General features: G+C 39.5%; 1 protein-coding gene across 3 annotated transcripts in view; it reads left to right on the top strand.

The window, feature by feature from the left end:
• The first annotated feature begins 284 nt into the window (after positions 1 to 284).
• LOC101742158 (probable tubulin polyglutamylase TTLL2) overlaps positions 285 to 20664 on the top strand; it is a 33015-nt gene continuing 12635 nt past the window's right edge. Inside the window, exons 1-8 of one of the 3 annotated variants that reach the window (XM_062675012.1) lie at positions 285 to 618; positions 5718 to 5960; positions 6527 to 6782; positions 8169 to 8291; positions 9474 to 9577; positions 18032 to 18182; positions 18724 to 18886; positions 19947 to 20060. In XM_062675012.1, coding sequence (XP_062530996.1) covers positions 6702 to 6782; positions 8169 to 8291; positions 9474 to 9577; positions 18032 to 18182; positions 18724 to 18886; positions 19947 to 20060 — 736 coding nt within the window. In that variant the 5' untranslated portion in view covers positions 285 to 618; positions 5718 to 5960; positions 6527 to 6701. The remainder of the gene's footprint in view (positions 619 to 5717; positions 5961 to 6526; positions 6783 to 8168; positions 8292 to 9473; positions 9578 to 18031; positions 18183 to 18723; positions 18887 to 19946; positions 20061 to 20664) is intronic. The other 2 variants (XM_062675011.1, XM_021348214.3) reach the window with 2 other exon arrangements.

Here is a 20664-nt window from a genome sequence, read left to right as displayed (position 1 = left end):
TTCAAATAGTTGACAAAGTTTTTTGTTCTGATATTTTTTCCAAATTTTAAATGGCTTTCGTGCAAAGTTGCGAATATGTCGCTTATTATATAAATTCTCCTCGATATATGTATTTTAAGTACGCAACGTCACTATTCGAATATTCTTAACCAAAACCGTCGTCCTTCCTTCGAGCTTCGTCTACTTTTCTAATGATGTCAAATTACTATCTGTCGTTCGGTAATTGTATCTTACATAATTCGGTACCAAAGTTACCTGTCATCAATCTGTCTGTAATTTGTGTGTATTGAGTCATATTTCAACAATCAACATATTATTGTTGTTAATCTTCGTTGGTAAGAGGTAAAATGATCTTAATAAAGAAGGAAATGTGTTTCGAAAATAAGAAAATAAACACGCGTGTATAAAAACAAATAAGATTGAAAGTGTGAAATGAGACATTTTATTTTTCGTGACTATGGTCAAGGTATCAGGTCAAATACCCTTGGCTTTTACTATTAGTGCATCGATCGTTTATGTGCAAATTTTCAAGTTGTTTAGACGCCTTGAATTTAGTGAGCATTTGAAAGGTTTCGTTACACAAACATATAGCTAAAGGACAACAGCATTGACTTCCAGGTAATTGAAGATACGTTTCTCTATATAATTCTTCTTCTTGACATGATTTTAGAATAAATTTGTTTTTAATTAGCTCTCGTAATCCAACGTTCTATAGCACGCAATGCATCTCAGAGGGGCGAGTTTGATACTAGGAACCTACCAAACAGTTCTCAGCAATTCTTATACATAGTTATACGATTGTATAAGGAAAATGCTCTGAGAAATGATTGGTGGTAGGACCTCTTGTGAGTCTGCACGGGTAGGTATCACCCTCCGCCTATTTCTGCCGTGAAGCAGCAATGCGTTTCGGTTTGAAGGGTAGGGTAGCCGTTGTAACTATATTAAGACCTTAGAACTTATATCTCAAGGTGGGTGGCGCATTTACGTTGTAAATGTCTATGGGCTTCAGTAACACCAGGTGGGCTGTGAGCTTGTCCACCAATCTAAGCAAAAAAAAGAAAGACACCCGGTAGCGCATGTAGGTGATGAATAAAAAAAATAGGACCCTGTATGTTTTAGCCCTGAAGCAATCACGCGTTTTGTTTTTCAAATCGTAGTTTGAAAGTAGAAAAGGAAGCGTTCTACAACACAATGGGTTTCCTGATTTCTTAAAGTTAGCATTGGCATTCATACTATGTCCATAGGCTCTAGTAATCGCTCGGCATCCGTAGCTCTGCGAGTTCCTGTATCCTTGTATCATGTTCCTGTACCCTTTACAGTGGTAACTAAAGCTTAGAAATACTGCCGAATGTCCACACTATTATTCCTTAAAAGATAATAAAAAAATCAAGATAAAAAAAAAAAAAAGGAATGTGGAAATTAAATTTTCAAACTTAGGGCAGAGCGTTCTCTTGTATCACAGCCCACTGAGTTTCTCGCCGGATCTTCTCAGTGGGTCGCGTTTCCGATCCGGTGGTAGATTCTGCGAAGCACTGCTCTTGCTAGGGTCAGTGTTAGCAACTGTCTGGTTTGAGCCCCGTGAGCTCACCTACACACGTTAGGGTTTTTTTTTTTTTTTTTATTGCCTTTGTAGGCAGACGGGCATACGGCCCACCTGATGGTGAGTGGTTACCGTCGCCCATGGACTTCAGCAATGCCAGGGGCAGAGCCAAGCCGCTGCCTACCGCTTAATACTCTCCACAAGCCTCGTTTGAAGAAGGACATGTCATAGCGCTCGGGAAACACCGAGGAGGGGAGCTCATTCCATAGCCGGGTGGTACGTGGCAAAAAAGATCTCTGGAAACGCACTGTGGATGACCGCAGTGGCTCCAGGTAGTATGGATGAACTCTACTCCGGTGGCGGGCGGTGCGATGGTAAAAACGAGATGCTGGTATCATCTCGAACAATTCCTCAGAGCACTCCCCATGGAACATACGGTATAAAATACAGAGGGAACCGAAGTCCCTCCGCAGACCCAGAGGCTCCAAACGATCCGAGAGAATGGGATTATCGACAATCCGAACGGCCCTCCTCTGTATGGAGTCAAATGGAAGAAGCTGGTATTTGGGAGCCCCGGCCCAGAGATGGGAGCAGTACTCCATGCGAGGCCGGACTTGTGCTTTATAAAGCAAAAGTCTTTGTCCAGGCGTGAAGTACCGCTTCGCTCTGTTGAGGACTCCCAGCATTTTGGACGCCAACTTGGCTTTGCCTTCCAAATGACTCCGAAACTGGACATCGCTCGAAATGTCGACCCCAAGTATCCCGATACTCTCGGAAGGTTGCAGGGATACTCCTTGGAATTGCGGCGCCATGACAAAGGGGTCCTTCTTCGCAGTGAACGCGCAAACTTGTGTCTTTATCGGGTTGAATTGAACCAGGTTCAATTCACCCCATTCGGAGACTCGCCCCAGAGAGTTCTCCACTTCAGACACAAGTTTTGATCGTCTCTCTTGCACCACGCTCCGAGAGAGACTCTGATGGCCGATATATCGCGCATCCCCCGTGCTATCATCTGCATAGCAATGCATGCCATCAATAGACAGCATGTCATTGATATACAGGATGAAAAGCGTGGGGGAGAGCACCGAACCTTGTGGAACGCCAGCGTTAATGGTCATGGTATCAGAACAGTCACCGTCTACAACGACCGTGATGCTCCGCCCATCCAAAAAGCTAGCGATCCACTTGCAGAGACCCTCGGGGATTCCGTAAGATGGTAACTTCGATAGAAGTGCCCTATGCCAGACCCTGTCGAAGGCCTTCGCGATATCAAGGCTCACAGCAAGAGCCTCGCCCTTGCTCTCCAAGGCTTCAGCCCACCTGTGAGTAAGGTATACAAGAAGATCGCCAGCTGAGCGACCGTGACGGAAACCGTACTGTCGGTCACTGATCAGCTGGCGATCTTCAAGATACTTCAGGAGTTGTGTATTTATAATTCGCTCCATCACCTTGGAAAGCAAGGAAGTTATCGCGATAGGCCTGTAGCTCGATGGGTCCGACCGGTCACCCTTCTTGGGGATAGGGTGGACGTGGGCGGTCTTCCATGAAGACGGAACCCTGTTAGTGCAATAAGAGAGGCGATACAAACGCGTTAGCGCAGGTGTCAGCTCAGGGGCGCACGTTTTCAAAACCACTGCGGGGATGCCGTCTGGCCCACTCGACTTATGGACGTCCAGGAGTCGGAGCTCCCGCCTGACTGCACACTGTGTGAAGCAGATATCCGGCAGGGAGCTATCACACCGGGGGATGTTCGGTGGTGTGGCACCCCCGTCGTCCATAGTCGAGTTCGAGGCGAAGAGTTTGACCAGAAGGTCAGCCTTCTCTTTCGCGCTGTGGGCCAGATTGTCATCGGACTTGCGCAGTGGTGGGAGACTAGACCTGCAAAAGTTTCCTTCTGCAGCTTTGGCGAGCGACCAAAAAGCACGGCTCCCGGAAGGATAGCTCTTCAATCGCTCGCCAATTCTAGCAACGTGCTCCGACTTCGCCTTGGCAATTACCTTCTTGTAGGACCTGGAAGCGGCGTTATATTTCCGCCTTTCCCCTGAGATGTTAGGATCCCGACGTCTCCTGGCATTATCCCATGCCACGTATGCGGACCGCTTGAGGCGTGCAGCATCCCTGCTGGCATTGTTATACCAGGGTCTGCTGCGACCCCCAACGGGCACTTCAGAGGAGGGAATAAACAATTCCATCCCCTGGAGCACCACGTCTTTAAGACGGTCCGCACAGACGTCAGGATCAGCAGAGGAAAAGCAGAACCGCCCCCATGGGTAGGATGCGTAAAATTCACGCAATCCATCCCAATCTGCTGACATATACCGCCAAACTCTTCGATACCCGGTCGTCGTTCGACGATCAGGACGAGAGAGTGGTACGGCAGCACGAATAAGGCAGTGATCAGACGATCCAAGCGGAGCGTCGACCACCACACTGTATCCGGCCGGATCTGTGGTCAGCAGAAGGTCCAACAAAGAAGGCTCGTGCCCCTCGATGTCTGGGACACGGGTGGGCTGTGTCACCAGCTGGGAGAAGCCGTAGGCCAAGGCGAAATCGTAGGCAGTCCGACCCGGGAGGTCAGTGGTTCTGGACCCCAACCACTCTTGGTGGTGAGCGTTAAAGTCTCCAAGAACCACCACCTCCGCAGATGGGTACTGCTCAAGCACGCGGTTAGTCCCCTCTTGCACATGCTCAAACAGAGCTGAACTTGCATCACTGCTGTGGGACCTGTACAGGCACGCGTAGATTCGGCTACGGCCCCCGTGATCTACGCGCAGCCACAAGAGGGACAGGTCCCGTTGTTCGAGGCCCCGAAGACGGCGACAACAGACATCAGCCCGGACGAATACGCACACCCCGGCTTTACGCAGGAAGTTGTGCTCCAATACGTAGCCGGGGTACTCAAGGTATGAGGTATCATCCGGAGCAGATATCTGCGTCTCCGTTAAAAAAAGCAGGGCAGGCTGCGCCGTCTCAAGGTGGTGGTGTACGGCGTCAAGGTTGCTATGTAGGCCCCTGACATTGCTGAAATCCACATTAAATGTGGAATGGGGAACCGCCTGTGAAACCCTTTTCTTTTTTTTTGTCGACTTCATAGTTGTTCAATTTTCGGAGAGTAGGATTAGGAGAGGTAGGATGTTGGAGGTGAGATCGAGGCAACACCTGAATGAAGCGCGGAACATAGTACGTGCTCGACCACGGATTGCGTGAGAGACCGACGCAGGGCATGGAAGGGCCCCCAGTCCACTCTGCATGCGATCGCCGGGATCCACTCCGGTCTCCGACTCCGGCACGACGACCGCACGACAGGATTTTACACCGGTTGGCGGGACAGCTTCCCGGGGCGGAGTTTAGTAGAGACACCCGGGTTCAGGTCCCCTACTGACCGGCGGGCGGCAGCGGGTACCGTTTCACTGGGTCTCCCTATACCCCCGTCAAACAATCACGCCCCGTGAGTTTGCACGCACGTCTGCTCCGCAAGTTCCAGGCGTCACCAAGACTCACCCCCAACAAGGAAGGGGAAAGGGAAGGGATAGAACTGGCTCTCCAACCCACACGCCGGAACACAGCTAGGCTATTTGGCGGCGGACTCTAGTTGGAGGGTGGTCGCCAGCCAGTCGGACTAGGTCCTACCACCGGTTATGTTTTCGGCTCCCGTTTAGCACCACCCAGGGGTCACTTGTAGAGAATCGCGGGTTAAACCTACGGAAGCGGGAAGCACCGACCCCCAAAATAAGGTGAAGCTGAAATAGCCTCTCAAGGCTATCAGCATAGGTAGGAAAAAAATAAATCTCTTGTATGCTGGTTCTATGCGTTGGATATCTGAATTGAGAAAAACGGTAGAATAGTACACTGCTTTATATAAATCAGCGAAAAAATTGTAAGTTATGTCGAATTTAACAATACGTACTCTACACCGCGTATTCTGAAAAATCGAGATGTCTAGAAGCTACTACTATAAAAAGCAAATAAAAAGTAAAAAAAAACTCAATTGAAACCGTCTAAATCGAAACGAACAAAAAGCTGAGATTTATATCATTCGTTTATTAGTTTTCGCATAAAAATCGTAACGTAATTTAAAATTTATTGAATTCCGACATAAAATTAAACCATGCGATCGTATTAATAAAGCGTCGCTCGAATGTAATCAGGGCATGCATTACCGCTGTTACGTTTTCAGTGTTTCTGTCACGAATATACGGCTATAAATCACGAAGGGTTGCCTCCTACCCGTCGGCTGGGAAGCAAAAGGACAGTGCAGGGCGGGCGGCCGAACCGTGCAGCCGAAAACTCGTCACAATTAATCGTTACGATATCGTAACGTGCGGAGCGGTATGATACGATTATTTGACATGCCACGTACGTGTTCGTCTTCGTATAAAACAGTGTACTTTTGAGAATCGTATTTATGAATACAACTTCGGTGAGTTTATTTGAGTTTTGTTTGTTTGTAAAGCAGAATTAAGTATTGTTTTGTTGTTTTCATACAGATTTAGTAAGCGGGATCAAATCTCACGAAGTTTAAATTCGATGCCTCCAATGAACACTACTCTAACTCAAAATTTTGAAATTTTGGTCTTCCACGCAAATCGTTTCACTATGTTAAAAGTATTACAATTAATCATTATTGATGGGGTTCGAAGCAAGAGTAAATCAGCTAGCTACACAAAAAAAACATAAATATATCTGCAATAATAAAGATTTTATCAACTTTTTTCGTTTAAACGCTCCTCCTGTAAATCTACGAATTTGGAGTTAGCGTAGTGTTCATGTGAGGCATCGAACTATTCATTAAAAAAATCTAGCTCAATAGTGGAGAAGATGATAAGAAGATGACAATAATTATAAGCGACAACTGAGGCATGTTTTCCAAGAGTAAATCCCACCTTTTACATACTTCTCATTTCGAGATTTATTGTTTGATTTTTTGCATCAGCATAGAATGGCTGATAAGTTGACGGTTATTTTTCAGATCTGATCTGGTTACAGGTATGCATAATAAAGTGAACAACGCCGTCTGTCTTGAGATATGAGATCGAAATTCTAATGACATCGTGCTGTTTATTTTCGACGAATATCAATATGCTTAAATCAAAACGATCGTGAAAATAAAAGAGTTTATTTTGATCTTCATTCAAAAGTAATTTTAGGCTTAGCTCTCAAAATGGAGGGAACTTCTGAAGGTGATGAGCCATTTATTTATCGCCTGAATGATAATGGAACTGGACCGAACCTCGTAGTAAAGGTAAGATCTACCACGTGTTCTCCATCCACTGTATTTGAAGCTTTGGTGCTTCCATTAAAATGAGCAGTTAAAAAATGTGGCAGGTTACTTTTTTAAAGTAATACTTGCCTAATGGGCATTTCGCATTTTGTGTAATCAACATTATAAGCAATAAAAAAAGTATAAATTTAGGTAGCGTCGCCCAGTTTCGCATCATTACAGGTCTTGATACTAGATTTTGTTGCACAATTTATTTAGCTTCAATGGTTTGCTTACTGACTTACAGGCTATTGCAATAGAAGTAAGAACGTTGATAGTGAAACTAAATTTAAAACTAAGGTTTACTAGAACTCAATTTACACATTGAGTATTGGCACAAAAATAGACAAATACAATTTAATGAATGTGCATAATTATATTTTAAGTTTACCTAAATCTAAGCGAGACGCTAAAAGTAAAAAAGCTACATGAGAACATATCTTTTGGACTAGCTTATCGTATTTACTGCTACTTGACTGCTTCGGAATATTACTAAAAGCTTGCTCAATAGTTGAATGTTTAGCACCAACGTGAAGGAATTTCGAAATTAGTAGACCCCAGCTAACTGTTGCTAAATTCAGCGTTATCAGTCTTGTAGATAAACCACAAATTTATAATAATTCTACGACTTTCAATACTCACCATTCTAAATTAATTCAGTCTGAATATTCTTGTAGCTTAGATGGTCTAAGTAAGACCCGGGTGTCATTGCTTTCGTTAATGTTGTTTGGTATGCTATGTCTCGGTCTTCCTGGTACTTATGATACAGAAGAAAATCTCAGTTTGAGACTGATGACTCTGAGACGTAATAAAATAGTATAGGGCTTTGTAACCTCAAAGAACCGAGAGGATGCTAAAGACAGTGATAGAAATATAGATGATGGAGGAGAATGTTATTGCAATGCTATTGAGATTTCTATATATTTTATGTAATAAATAGTAGCTTTCCAGAATAGATAAGTATAATAGTGGGATGCGGATATATTCTTCCCTATCGCCTGGTAGTTACTCTTACCAGTTAAGACAATTTTGTAACAGTAGCTAAATTTGATAAGGGTCACGTACTCATATCTCCCGATGAATAGCCTGAGAGGTTATTATCAGCGTAGGATCTTGTAATCAGCTCTTCTTGTAATCAGATCTTGTATTGCCCTTGTTGGTATACGGCCCACCTGATGGTGAGTGATTACCGTCTCCCATGGATTTCAGCAATGCCAGGGACAGAGCCAAGCCGTAGCCCAGCCGCTGTCTATCTATATGAATAGAAACGCTACCATACGAGATTTGGTGGGTCCAGATGTTATGATCGCATAGGATAGCTTTAGATTTAGTTTAATTTACAAATAAATATGCTGTTGATGGCTGCAGGTTTGCGCAGAACGTGGCTGGAGAATGTATCAAGGATATAACGGCAGTGAAGAGAAGTGGAATATTTGGTGGAGATCAAGCGCATTTCCCGCTGCCTGCTACAAAACCCTCGGAGATTGGCAGGTTTTATAATAACATTTTAAAAGTATCTGATTAGAAATGTAATATAAAAAAAAACTATTACAGAATATTTTATTTAAGCGTGTTTTCTAAACGAAGATTATTTTTGGGAACAGTATGTTTGATTTATTGGCAAAGTAATCTACGATAGCATATACCATTTTTATTGAACAGGATAAACAATGGTATAGCCAGGTGCTAAAATAAATTAACTTCTGCAAGTGTAAGATGTCCTTTAGTCAAGATCAATTGTTACATAAATGTGACTACTTTCTACGATAAATATTACATTGTCACTTGTTAAAGATATTTAATGGTTTTAATTTTAAAAAAATTATGCAATCACAGACAAATATTCATACCAAAATAAATGAACTGGAAATTCTGGCTTCAAGCTGCTATTTTAAAAGTTTTCCCATTAGTTTGAAGTAGGAAATTATTATAAGAAGTCACAGATCAAATACTGTCTGCGGCTCAAAGCTGTCCTGAACACTCTTTTGAAAAAAAGGAACTAAAGCGATCTCGACGTTTTTTTATTGATTATAACTTTCAAAAAGCTGTGTTGATAGCGTAAATGTCACCTCCCTTCTTAAGATCCCTCTTCCCTCTCCCTTCTTAAAGACTTAATTGCTTTTATAAAATTGTCCTTTGATATTGTCTTTGTTGTTTCCAACTGTTTCTACCTCACGCCGCCGAAGTTGAACTTATCAACTACTTGCAGTTACTGGGTTCGCCCATAGTGTGTGTGTCGTATTTTGTGACAAAATAACCGCTTCTTGAATAAGCTGCTTTTAGTCGTGCTCGTGAATATTTAATGTATTGTTTCTTCATTATTATTCTTCAAGAATATATTTAAACTATTTTAGCGGATCTCTCTCAATAGTCTTAATAGTACACTGCAAAATACCTGACATTTTTTGAGAATTTTCTTACATGAAAACGGTTATCTGGAACAGATCGCTTTTACATGCCTACCTGTTGACTTATTTTCAATGTTAATTGTTGTACAAGAGATAAAGAGATCTCCTAAGAGAAGGAGAGATCTCTTTCTCACTGAGATAGCCACAGCCGTGGTTTGCGATCGAATATAATTTGAAATACGATACACATAGCCTATATCCTATGCTGGTAACCCTTTTTAAATGAACCTGCTTGATTCTTAACTACAGTTTAATTTGTTTTCAGTTTATGAACCACATACCGAAGGGCGGTTCAATTTGTCGGAAAGATAATCTGTCTAGACTGCTTCGTTGTATGCGAAGAATATACGGAACCATTTATGATTTTACGTGAGTACATTATAATATAGTTCCCTTTAAAATGATTTCATTTGATAGTCATAGAACCAGAGGATTTAATCAAAAGGTGGTAAAGGATGTAACCTGTAATAAAGGCAATTTTTTTTTGACAAGAGGGTGATCTTACATTCCATCTGGTGCTAAACGGTTACCGGAGTCCACGCCGCCCACCTTGAGACATGAGAATAGAAACATGATAGCGAAATCTCAACCAACATACCAATCTAGCCATGCGGTGTCTAGAAATTACGTAAAGTTATAAATTTTATGTATTACATGATTGATCGTTACATGATTAGATTGCTTCGTTTTCATATTGTATTTATAATCTATATATATAAAAATGAATTGCTGTTTCGCTAAAACTCGAGAGCCGATTTGGCTAATTTTGATCTTGAATTACTTGTGGAAGTCCAGAGAAGGTTTAAAAGATAGATAAATAATGAAAATGCTCGGAATTAAATAAAAATAACAAATTTGTTTTTCCTTTGATGTGTCCCCCGTCGGACGGATTCCTTTTGTTTGTTTTAAGTTTATTTTATACACAAGTTTAGGTCTTATAATTATCGATTGAGGCACTACGAAGTCTGCCGGGTCAGCTAGTAATTTAATAAATTGCAGATTTATGTACGTCGAAGCATAAAACGTATTTTGTCTTATTTTATTATCATCACACATCATAGGGGAGAGCGGAACGTTAAATACCAGATTTCAGTGTTTTCTTCATTGAATCAATTAGTAGGTATTGTCGATTTACTATCGTATTGTGAACGCGCAGGATACCGAACCGTCTCGTGACAGCGCGCCGTTTTAGTCTACCCTAAACCCAATTAGTGCAATGTTGCCCACATTAATTAATTATTTAACGTGACTTGACGTTACGGAAGGCATAAAGAAGGTTAGGCAATAATTAAGGGGAAATTGTGCTCAATTAGCGTTTTTAATAAATGTTATACCTTTATTTTGTTTCATGTTATAATAAATAAAAAATGCATTTGATTTGCGTAGAAAGTTATTAAAGAAAAGTAAATAGAAAAAAAAATTTGTGCTTTTTAGGTTGCGCAGTCAATCTCGCCAAAAGGCATAAAATAAGCATTTAGGTTTTATTTTGTTGACGCCCTATATAAAAGTTGTTTTGCTCTAAGCCCAGTAGCACTATATTGGTTTATTATTACCCAAAAACATACATAAAAAAGGCATAATGTTTAGTTATTAAATCGATAAAAAAAATTTTTTTTCATTGTTTAGATGGGTGGACGAGCTCACAGTCCACCTGGTATTAAGTGGTTACTGGAGCCCATAGACATCTACAACGTAAATGCGCTACCCACCTTGAGATATAAGTTCTAAGGTCTCAAGTATAGTTACAATGGCTGCCCCACCCTTCAAACCGAAACGTATTACTGCTTCACGGCAGAAATAGGCAGGGTGGTGGTACCTACCCGTGTGTCTCACAAGAGGTCCAATCAAGAGGTAGATTATATGAAGCATTTAACGGCGACTCTTTGCAGTATATTGTAAGCTTATCCTGAGGGCGATGTTATTTTTAATAGATATTGTGTACCTGTGGGCACAAACTTGATTTGCTGTAGAACCATGTCGTACCGAGAACCACAATCGCCATCTTTTTCTATAGCTAGTGAAGTAATCACGCATTGCCGTTCAAAGGGTACAAAGCCTACTATTATTAGTGTAAAAGAAATGGGAAATCATTATTCATGTATAGAACGAGACATAAATACTTTAACTATAATCATATTTCGTCGCAAAGTCAGTGTCCTCGTTCGTTCTCACGATATGATACATACTTGGCTTCAAGGGATATATAATTGCGTTTGTTACGCGCTGGGGTTCGGAATAAATGAAATTCCACCGAAGTACAACTTAAAACTGTATTCAATACTTATAACACTTAAACACTTCACAAACACTTTAAAACACTCAACAAACACCTTAAAACTCTCAATTCGCCTGTTCCGCTTCGCTTCAGGTGATCCGTTCGCTGTTTCGCTTCTAGTAGTTCCGATTACTGACTGACGGCGTGCCATCTCTACAAACGCTTTTATAGCTGATACCTAGAATTATCGAGAATATTCCACACATCTCTAGTAGTAGTTTCCGCTATCTGTCAATAGATGGCGTTGTACTTCTCGAGAGTTCTAGGCGCTACTAGATCCTTCGATATTCGTTCGACTATTCGGCGATAGATGGCGTTACTCTTACCGGCGTAACACGTTGCATCGCGTGCTGTGCAGAAAAGGATAGATATAAAAAATATTTCGTGCTCATAAATCAGAAATCCCCAAAACGACATTCAATGCTTTCCAATATTATATATTATTCCAATAGTATATTATTATTAAATAGGGCGGGGTAGCCACGTAGGGTATTTTCGTCGGCCAGTTGTGTCGCGAGCTTAGTATAGTATTTTGATTATTCTTTATTAAAAAACCCGGAAAGTAACCCAAGCATTTATTTCCTTTTCATTAATGTTAATGAACGTTTCGTTTTACTGAAATTTCTAACAATAAAATGAAACGAAAGAAAATATTGGACACGCGAGACCACGACCGCGCCGCGCTTGTAAATTTTAATCTTGTCTCGATGGAAATTAAGTTAAGGTTATCCGTCTTGTTTACAAAACAATATTAACGAAATTTGATTTAGATTCGTCGTAAATTTTTTACATTATGATCTTTTCAATTATTCATGGCTCTTTCCGATTATAGAGCTGCCGTTAATAAATTTAATGATTCTTTAGAAATGTATTCGTTTTTTACTGGTTTACGAATGATTTATTTATATTAAATAGCAATGTCGCATTATGGATTGGTGTTTCGATATTTCTAATATATTGTTTTCTTTGTTTTATTTGGGGCATAAAATAGGAGAGAGGCAGGATTCATGTCTAGCGGCCTTTAAAATTTTGATTGGATTTAAAAATGAATTATATATGAACTTAACGAATATAATTAAAATATTTTGTAATCCCATCCTACACTTGATATAGGGACACACAAAGCATAAATATTCTATACTATTCAGTATCATGGTTCCTATGGGCTAAGTCAGGGTTCAATGCTACATTTAGAATTACTGAATTGAAATCTTCGACAGTCCTTCAAAGCATGATGTTTCTTTTGAGACTTACGACCTCTCGGCCCACTTAGCGTTAAGTGGCTATTAAACGCTAGAGCATAGCCGGGTGCCAAACACCCTTGAAGTAAAATTCAGAATTGTTTTTGTATAACAATTTCGCCTCTACCTGATTCAAAGCAGCCGTGTTTTCCGACAAAATAACAACTCAATAACCTTTATTTAAGTTCAAATGTATTTAAAGATCTCAAAGGCCTGCAAGAGCCAATCCAGTCATTACGGATCCTCCAAATCCATTAACGGTGTTTTTAGGTACCACAAGCACCGGTCACCATCCTCGTTGAACCCGTCGATTGTGACGAAGGGCTCGACGAGCGAATTAACCCATAGACACAGCCCACTGAGTTTCTCGCCAGATCTTCTCAGTAAGTCGCGTTTCCGGTCCGATGGTAGATTCTGCGAAGTACTGCTCTTGCTAGGGCCAGTGTTAGCAACACTCCGGTTTGAGCCCCGTGAGCTCACCTACATGTTAGGTCGAAGCTGAAATAGCCTCTCAAGGCTATCAGCATAGGTAGAAAAAAAAAGAGCCAAACGAAAAAGCAGTTCGTTTACCGAAACTAATAAATAAAATTAGCTGTTAAATACAAAATACCACATCCGAAACTCCTTGTATATTCAATGTATCTAACTACGCGTAGGCTTTATATTGATATACGTTGGTTCGATTGCAAAGTGTATCAAGGAGGGGGCACAAGTCAATCGACCACGTCATCGGTTATTTGAATGAAACTACGCGCTTCATTCGCGTGTCACACGACACTAGTCTTGCATACGATATTTTTATAGCGGCATACTAAAAAAAAAGAAATTGCTCTTAAACTGCGTGTGGGTTTATGTGCTAGGCAGCGACAATTGCATTGTTAAGTGTATGAGAATAATTTTTTTTTTAAAAACACGCTTTCATAGTTCACCAAACTAAAACTAAATAAACAATTTCTAATTCTGGTGATCTTGTTGATGTTATTGGGCTAAAGTCATAAAATTATGGATGTGGTTTTTTTTTTTAAAATTAATCGATTTTTTCTAGTTGGTCAAAATTACAATTTGATATTCTATTACAAAAAAGATTCTATTACATAGACATACTGGTTGTAGGACCTCTCGTGAGTCCGCACAGGTAAATAACACCACCCTACCTATTTCTGTCGTGAAGCAGTAATGCGTTTCGGTTTGAAGGGTGGGGAGCCGTTGTAACTATACTTGAGACCTTAGAACTTAGTGCTTAGGGCTCCAGTAACCACTTAACACCATGTGGGCTGTGAGCTTGTCCACCCTTCTAAGCAATAAAAAAAATCTTACGTTACGGACGTTTTTTCCCGGTTAGAGTACCCCTCCGTATAGTCCCATAAGGACCTTCGTTTCAAAAAGGCAGGTCATGCTAATAAAATCTTAGTAAATATGTGGGATAAAATGTATAAAGGGTGAATATAAACCGAAAACGGGTCGGCGATAACACAAAAATGCCAACACAAAAAAAAACGTAGGTAAAATATACTGTAAGATGTATTTGCTTTGCACTGTACATAATGAAGTAATTTATTTTAGGTAATTTTGATATTTACTGTTTTATCAGCATTATTCAGCTAATTATCAAATCATTGAAATTTGTGATCTATTAGCATTTGGCTACACCGCAAGACAGTTTCTTTAGCTTAATCCTATTTATTTTTTTAATCCGCTCACGATCATCTGGCTTCAATTTAGGACTCTCTGTACTATGCATAGCATGCTTTATTTACTGTTTATTCATCAAATGGAAGATTACATTTTACTGTTTTAATGATCACGATTGACTGAATCACGGGATTATACCGTAAATCTTCGATACTTGAAAATATAACAAAATATTGATGATAAATAATCGCCATAAGCTTTTTGTAATGATTAGAGCGAAAATACTTTTTGAACTAGTAAAATACGTCTGCATACATACATACATAATATGTGGAGTGTAGTAGTATTTTTGTAGTAGAATATTTTTCTCATATATTGCCTATTTTAAAGAATATTCTGCAATATGAAATGCAAATTCACAAGCTTTAGATGCTTTCTTGCATAGCTACATGAATTCGTATGGGTCCCATTAGATGATGATTGTATCATTTTGTCATTGAATTCAGAGATCTAACTGTCGTAGATGTATAGGCACTGTTAAATTACTCCTTTACAATTAGTCTGCCATATTATACTCATGTATTCAGTATAGTAGCTATGTATCTATATTACAGTCAATGTATTTTTTGGTAAAATTTTCTTGCATGTCGAATTAAAATTTTAATTGAATGCAGTAGATTATAAAGGTCGAAGTTTCCTTATACTACGGTTAATATTTAGAATATTAATGAGCAGTGCTCCGCAGCAATTACCCCAAGTGGTACGGGGGCTCGCGTGACGGTCCCCAAGAAAAATAGGAAGCGGTATCATTGTTTTGTTTCAGGGTGGAAGATTAGAATTCGAACACGATGCACGCAGTCTTTGAAATCATTCACTAAAGTTTATATTCGGCCATTGTTAAACTGTTATAATTTAAAAATAATACTTGGATCCACAGAAGCTGCTGCAGTTATACTGCGGATGTTTCATTGAAAGTTTTATATTAGATATAGGCCGGCAGATAAGTCTCTATCGCTGAGTCACGGATTCACTGCTCGTTGTTGTGCAACTTTGAAAGGAAGGCAGGAGAGGGCATCACTCAGCCTAAGTCCAATGTGGGTTCATCAAGAAGAGAAATGCCCCGATAGTTATGACAGTCGAGAACATCGCCTTTCTTGTGGAGGGAACAGATAACTGCTCTATTCCAATCTTCCGGAACAGCTTCAGTATTCCAGATCTGTAAAACTAATTCATGGAATTATTTTCAATCTGAGACCCAGAGTTTTTGACTAATCCACCTTGGATGTTGTTTTTCCCGGGGGCTATTATTATTTTTGAATTATTGGACAACTTTTTATCCCTAAGGATTTCGTGGAGCTTCGGCTTCCTAAGCATGAGTGGCAACTGGTGTAGATTTATTTAGTAGCTCTAGACTTCTGTTCTGTCTTTAAGTAGTTGGTAATCTTTATCTCTACAGGCTGAGGTTCTAGGTTTAAATTTCTTCGACCCGCAGCTTACTTGCTTGTAGAAAATTCTGGATTCCCACTTTGAGTAAAAAATTTAGATGCTTTTATAAAAACTAGTGGTCCCGCAATAGTCGAAATTCGACTTTATGTAATTAAAATTTTATGTTTAAACATTATTTTGGTTCTATTGTCATATTATACTTCTTTATTATAATCACAGATTTTGCCAAAACTACACTATAGATAAATAATCAGAAAAACAAACAATATTGATCTATTCTTAATTTGACCAGAAACAATAACAAAAATTTGACAATTGACAATAAACAAATAGTATATTTATATGTATGTGTCGTGTCAAATACATGGCGCTGTGTGTAATGTTTTTTTTATTGATTTAATCTATCTTTTATGCATTATTTTAAAAAATATTAACATACTGCACTCCTTCTCTACATTCTCTATAAGTGTGGGAAGTTTCATACTCCTCCATCCGCACAGTTTTCGTAAAAAGGGATACAAAGTTTTTCCTTCACGTATTAATATATAAAAATATTAGTACGGGCTCACACTAGTATTTATGAGTACTTTCACCTTTGGTTCTGTGACCCGAAGAAGATCAGAGCCTAAGATCTACATATCTATTCTTTCCGATCCTACCGCCTCGCTAGACAGATGGTTGTCTGAATTATTTAACCAAAGTTGTGCTCTAAGTAGCAAACGTAGGCAAACGTTCCAACTTCATACAAATTTGTGCTTACTTTTACGCTATAGAGAACGTTACAAAACCCGCACGCACTAAGTACAATAATAATTTTCCGTATGTAAAGAAATATAAATGACAAGCTTTTTTTAATAGAATATTACTATTTTACTTACCGGAACACACAAATGTCGTCCAATAGTACTTCAATCTTCCATTCATCTCTTCATCATCTTCCCTACAAAAACTGTAGTGTTCGAAATAATAAAATGTAAATAGTAAAAGTGAGATTAAAAAGTTGGATTAGTTTTAATTCTTTTTAATGGGTGTATATTGTAATCTTTGTCGAATACCCTAGAAATGCGATGGTAAAATTTTACATTTTTTTATGTTTGGTGAATGATTACGGTCCTTTATAGATTTGTGTGTTGTCCATTGAAATCGACGGCTTAGTTGAATAAGGAACGTTTTAATTTTGAAATTTATAATGCTTGAATTTTGACTTGTAGTTCTGAAAATTGCAAGAAGATCTGATAGTTATCTGTGTTTATTACTGAATTCCTATTACTGAATTACGCTATGTTTATCCGATTTTCAGCATGACGTTGCGTGTTCAGAACTGTTCTTCCGGCACTCGATAGCTTCAAATTTTACGCGGAAACTGATAGCGGTGCGATATGTGAATTTTATGATTCTCACAACTGAACTGTTTCAATCGAATCCGCAGTTTATCGGTTATTGTTATACTTACATGTGTGAGAGCGTTGACGTTGTGAATAATGTTGGAGTATGGTTTACCTGGATTTTCTTTTTTATCGTTTGGATGTCTGCGACATAAGTTCTAAGGTCTCGGTTTTTACAGTGCAAGGTCTGCCCCATCTTTTAAGCCTTTTAAGCTGCATTACTGCTTCACGGCAGAAATAGTCAGGTTGATGATAGTTCCCCTTGTGGACTCACAAGACGTTCTACCACCAGTAATTACGCAAATTGTAATTTCGATTTTTATTACACGATGTTATTCCTTCATCGTGGAAGTAAATCGTGAACATTTGTTAAGTACGTATTTCATTAGAAAAATTGGTACCTGTCTGCGGGATTCGAACACCGTTGTATCTCTTGATACCACTGCACCGAGCGTGTTATCCTTTAGGCCACGACGACTTCCACGGTGTTAAGCGTTTTTAAACGTATAGATAAAAAAAAAAAACAATACTCTACCACGAAATTTAATTGCCTGTCGTAATTAGCCTTTTCCGGGCATATTTAGGGTTCACTTATTCATCGCTGGACTCCTCGTTGCAGCGTTCACCTTATTGTGAGTGTCATGACCTCTATGTAAAACTTGACTAGAGAGACTAGACTAGAGAATCTTTAGCTAGAGACATAAGAAATATACAACCTGTTACGCAAAAAATGTTTCATTACCGAAATCTCTTTCCTTGGAGTTATAAAAGATTGATATATTGTCAAACTGCAAGATCACCTAAAATTATGATGTCGTTAAAGATCTTTGAATTTTGATTCCAGGCCTCCTTGCTATCATCTACCACTTGAGTATGCTAAGCTGGTTTCCGAATGCTCGAGACTTCGTCGAGATGAAGGTGTTGCTGGGTCCAGCGTTGTTTGGATCTTCAAGCCGGTGGCGCAGAGTCAAGGCAGAGGAATATTCCTGTTTCGGGTAAAGTTTTCGGAGACACATTATATTTGCATTCATATTTTCAATACGATCTCATACGATCTTAAGGGGCGCAATGTATATCCCGCATAGATACCTAGGTTTTACGATCCTTCTTATTTCTGCCGCGAACCAAAAGTTACACAGTGCAATAATAATTTAATATTAAAACAATAATAAATTAAGACCACGCTATATTTTATACATTAACAAAACCAAAACATTAACTGTCCCCTTCATGCTCATAAGCTAGATCGCGAGAGAGAGAGATGGGCAGACTTTTCATGATGCGCATGCAGTGCGATGTCACGCCGCGCGCTTATTCACAAACGCTACACAAGCGCAACGTGTGAATGTGTTGAACGCGAGCTACATGGTAGGCGGAGTGGGAGGTGTTAGGTTTTATTTTCGTTACGGAATTTCTTGATTCGGTCGCCGCGCCCAAAGCCCGTGATAAAAGCTATGCAATAGCTTAAAAAGATCAAACTGTTAACATTGAGCAATCTGGAACAATGATTTTGTTGGTATCTATTTCCACTTTTAGAGCGTTTGCGAGATGAGCTGTGGTACGGCGGCGGTGGTGCAGCGATATATCGAACGGCCATTATTGATCGCCGGGTACAAGTTCGATCTCAGACTGTACGTGTGCGTGCCCAGTTACAGACCGCTTACAGCGTACCTATATGCCGAAGGACTCGCTAGATTTGGTACTTAATCTGAACTGTTACTAAGCTAAGCCGACAAGCAGAGCAATTTACTAGTCTGTTATTATACGACAAAATTTATGTTATGAGGCATCGTGAGAAGCAAAGCGATTTATGAGATCATTTTGTGAGGCGTTACCTGGCCCTGGAATTATGTCTGAATACATGATAATTTAACTGCCTTTTTTCGTAGCTTTTGTAGGCAGACGAGCATACGATCCGCTTGATGCTAAATGGTTACCGTGCACATGGACGTCAGCAATGCCAGGGGCAGAGCTAATCCGCTGCGTACCGTTAAGTACTCTCCACAAGCCTAATACGTACTTATCAAATGTTCACGATTAGCTTCCACGGCGTAATTACTGGTGTACCTCTTGTGTGTCCACACGGGTAGATACCACCACCCTGCCTATTTCAGTTGTGAAGCAGTAATGCGTTTCGGTTTTAAGGATGGGGCAGCTGTTGTAATTATACTGAGACCTTAGAACTTATATCTCAAGGTGGGTGGTGATATTTACGTTTTAGACGTCAATGGGCTCCGGTAACCACTTAATACCAGGTGGTCTGAGAGTTCGTCCACTCATTTTAGCAATTAAAGAAAAGTAGGGATACCAGACAAGTTATAATATAGTGTGCTTATTGACATAGTGACATAAATGTAATTATATTAATGAGCAAACTAGTTTAAAACTTGTTATGTAATTGAGGAACCCTAATTTATCGTGTTTGCTCTCAAATTCGATAATCACCGAGTAAGGATTCAATAACTGAAACATCATTATACAAATCTGTTTAAAACTTCTGCTACGATTTGGTTTTTAGCCGTAATATGCGGTTAATTGATTGACTCGGTGTCACAATCGTTAGCGCCTGCTGGGCCAAAGGCCGTGGGTTCGATTCCGACATCGGTAACCATTGTTTTCTTTCGTGCTCCATTATTTACGGCTTAAAGTAAAGCTGTAAATTATTTCCCCTATGACATAAATGTTATCTAACGTGCTACAGCGACATAAAGATTTTAATAGAATTTTAGTTGTTTTAAAATTAATATCTTGTTTTACAGGAACGGATAAATACACATTATCAGATATTCACAATCCGTATAGGCATCTAACGAATTCGTCATTGAATAAAACCGGACCTCGCTTCGCCGAATGTAAAGATAGGATTGGCAACGGTAATGTTTGAATGGAATTTTTAAATTATTTTAATTTAATGTTTTCAAATTTTATGTTTTTTTTTTTAAATTGGTTAGATCAAATTAGCTGGATATTTGTAAATTCGGAGTTGGCACTTCATCAGCCCTATGTAGTTATTTGATTTAGCTTCTAGTTTGTTGTGTTATCTGTACAGAAAGTCACAATCACTTATTTATGTTGCAAATAAATTACGATTTTCATTTCAAATTAAAATACAATTTATTTATATATTTACTTAATCAACAATGTTTCAACAGCATTTAACTAGACACAGGGTACAGAGGATGTTTTCCCAAACATGAGCCAATTAAAGAAACACATTATGTTTCCAAAAAATGTTAACGTAATTAATGAACACAGGTAGTCCAACTAAGGTAAAATGGTTATTCTTTACATATTTGAGAACCAAATCTCTTGTCTCAAGGTGTTATTCACGCCATCACTCTGCTTGACAGTGTTAGTTACTTAAGTGACAACATTTAAGTAACTAACTTACTTAAGTGTCTGTTGAGGCAATTTGGTAGTATCGCTACTGGCCAAGAGATAGAGATTCCACTGTTGCTAAGCCTGGTTATAACTTAA

Source organism: Bombyx mori, chromosome 22 (genome assembly GCF_030269925.1).
Source record: "Bombyx mori chromosome 22, ASM3026992v2".
Taxonomy (NCBI): Eukaryota; Metazoa; Arthropoda; class Insecta; order Lepidoptera; family Bombycidae; genus Bombyx; species Bombyx mori.
The sequence above is the reverse complement of the archived record's forward strand: the minus strand, read 5'-3'. Positions and strand labels throughout refer to the sequence as shown.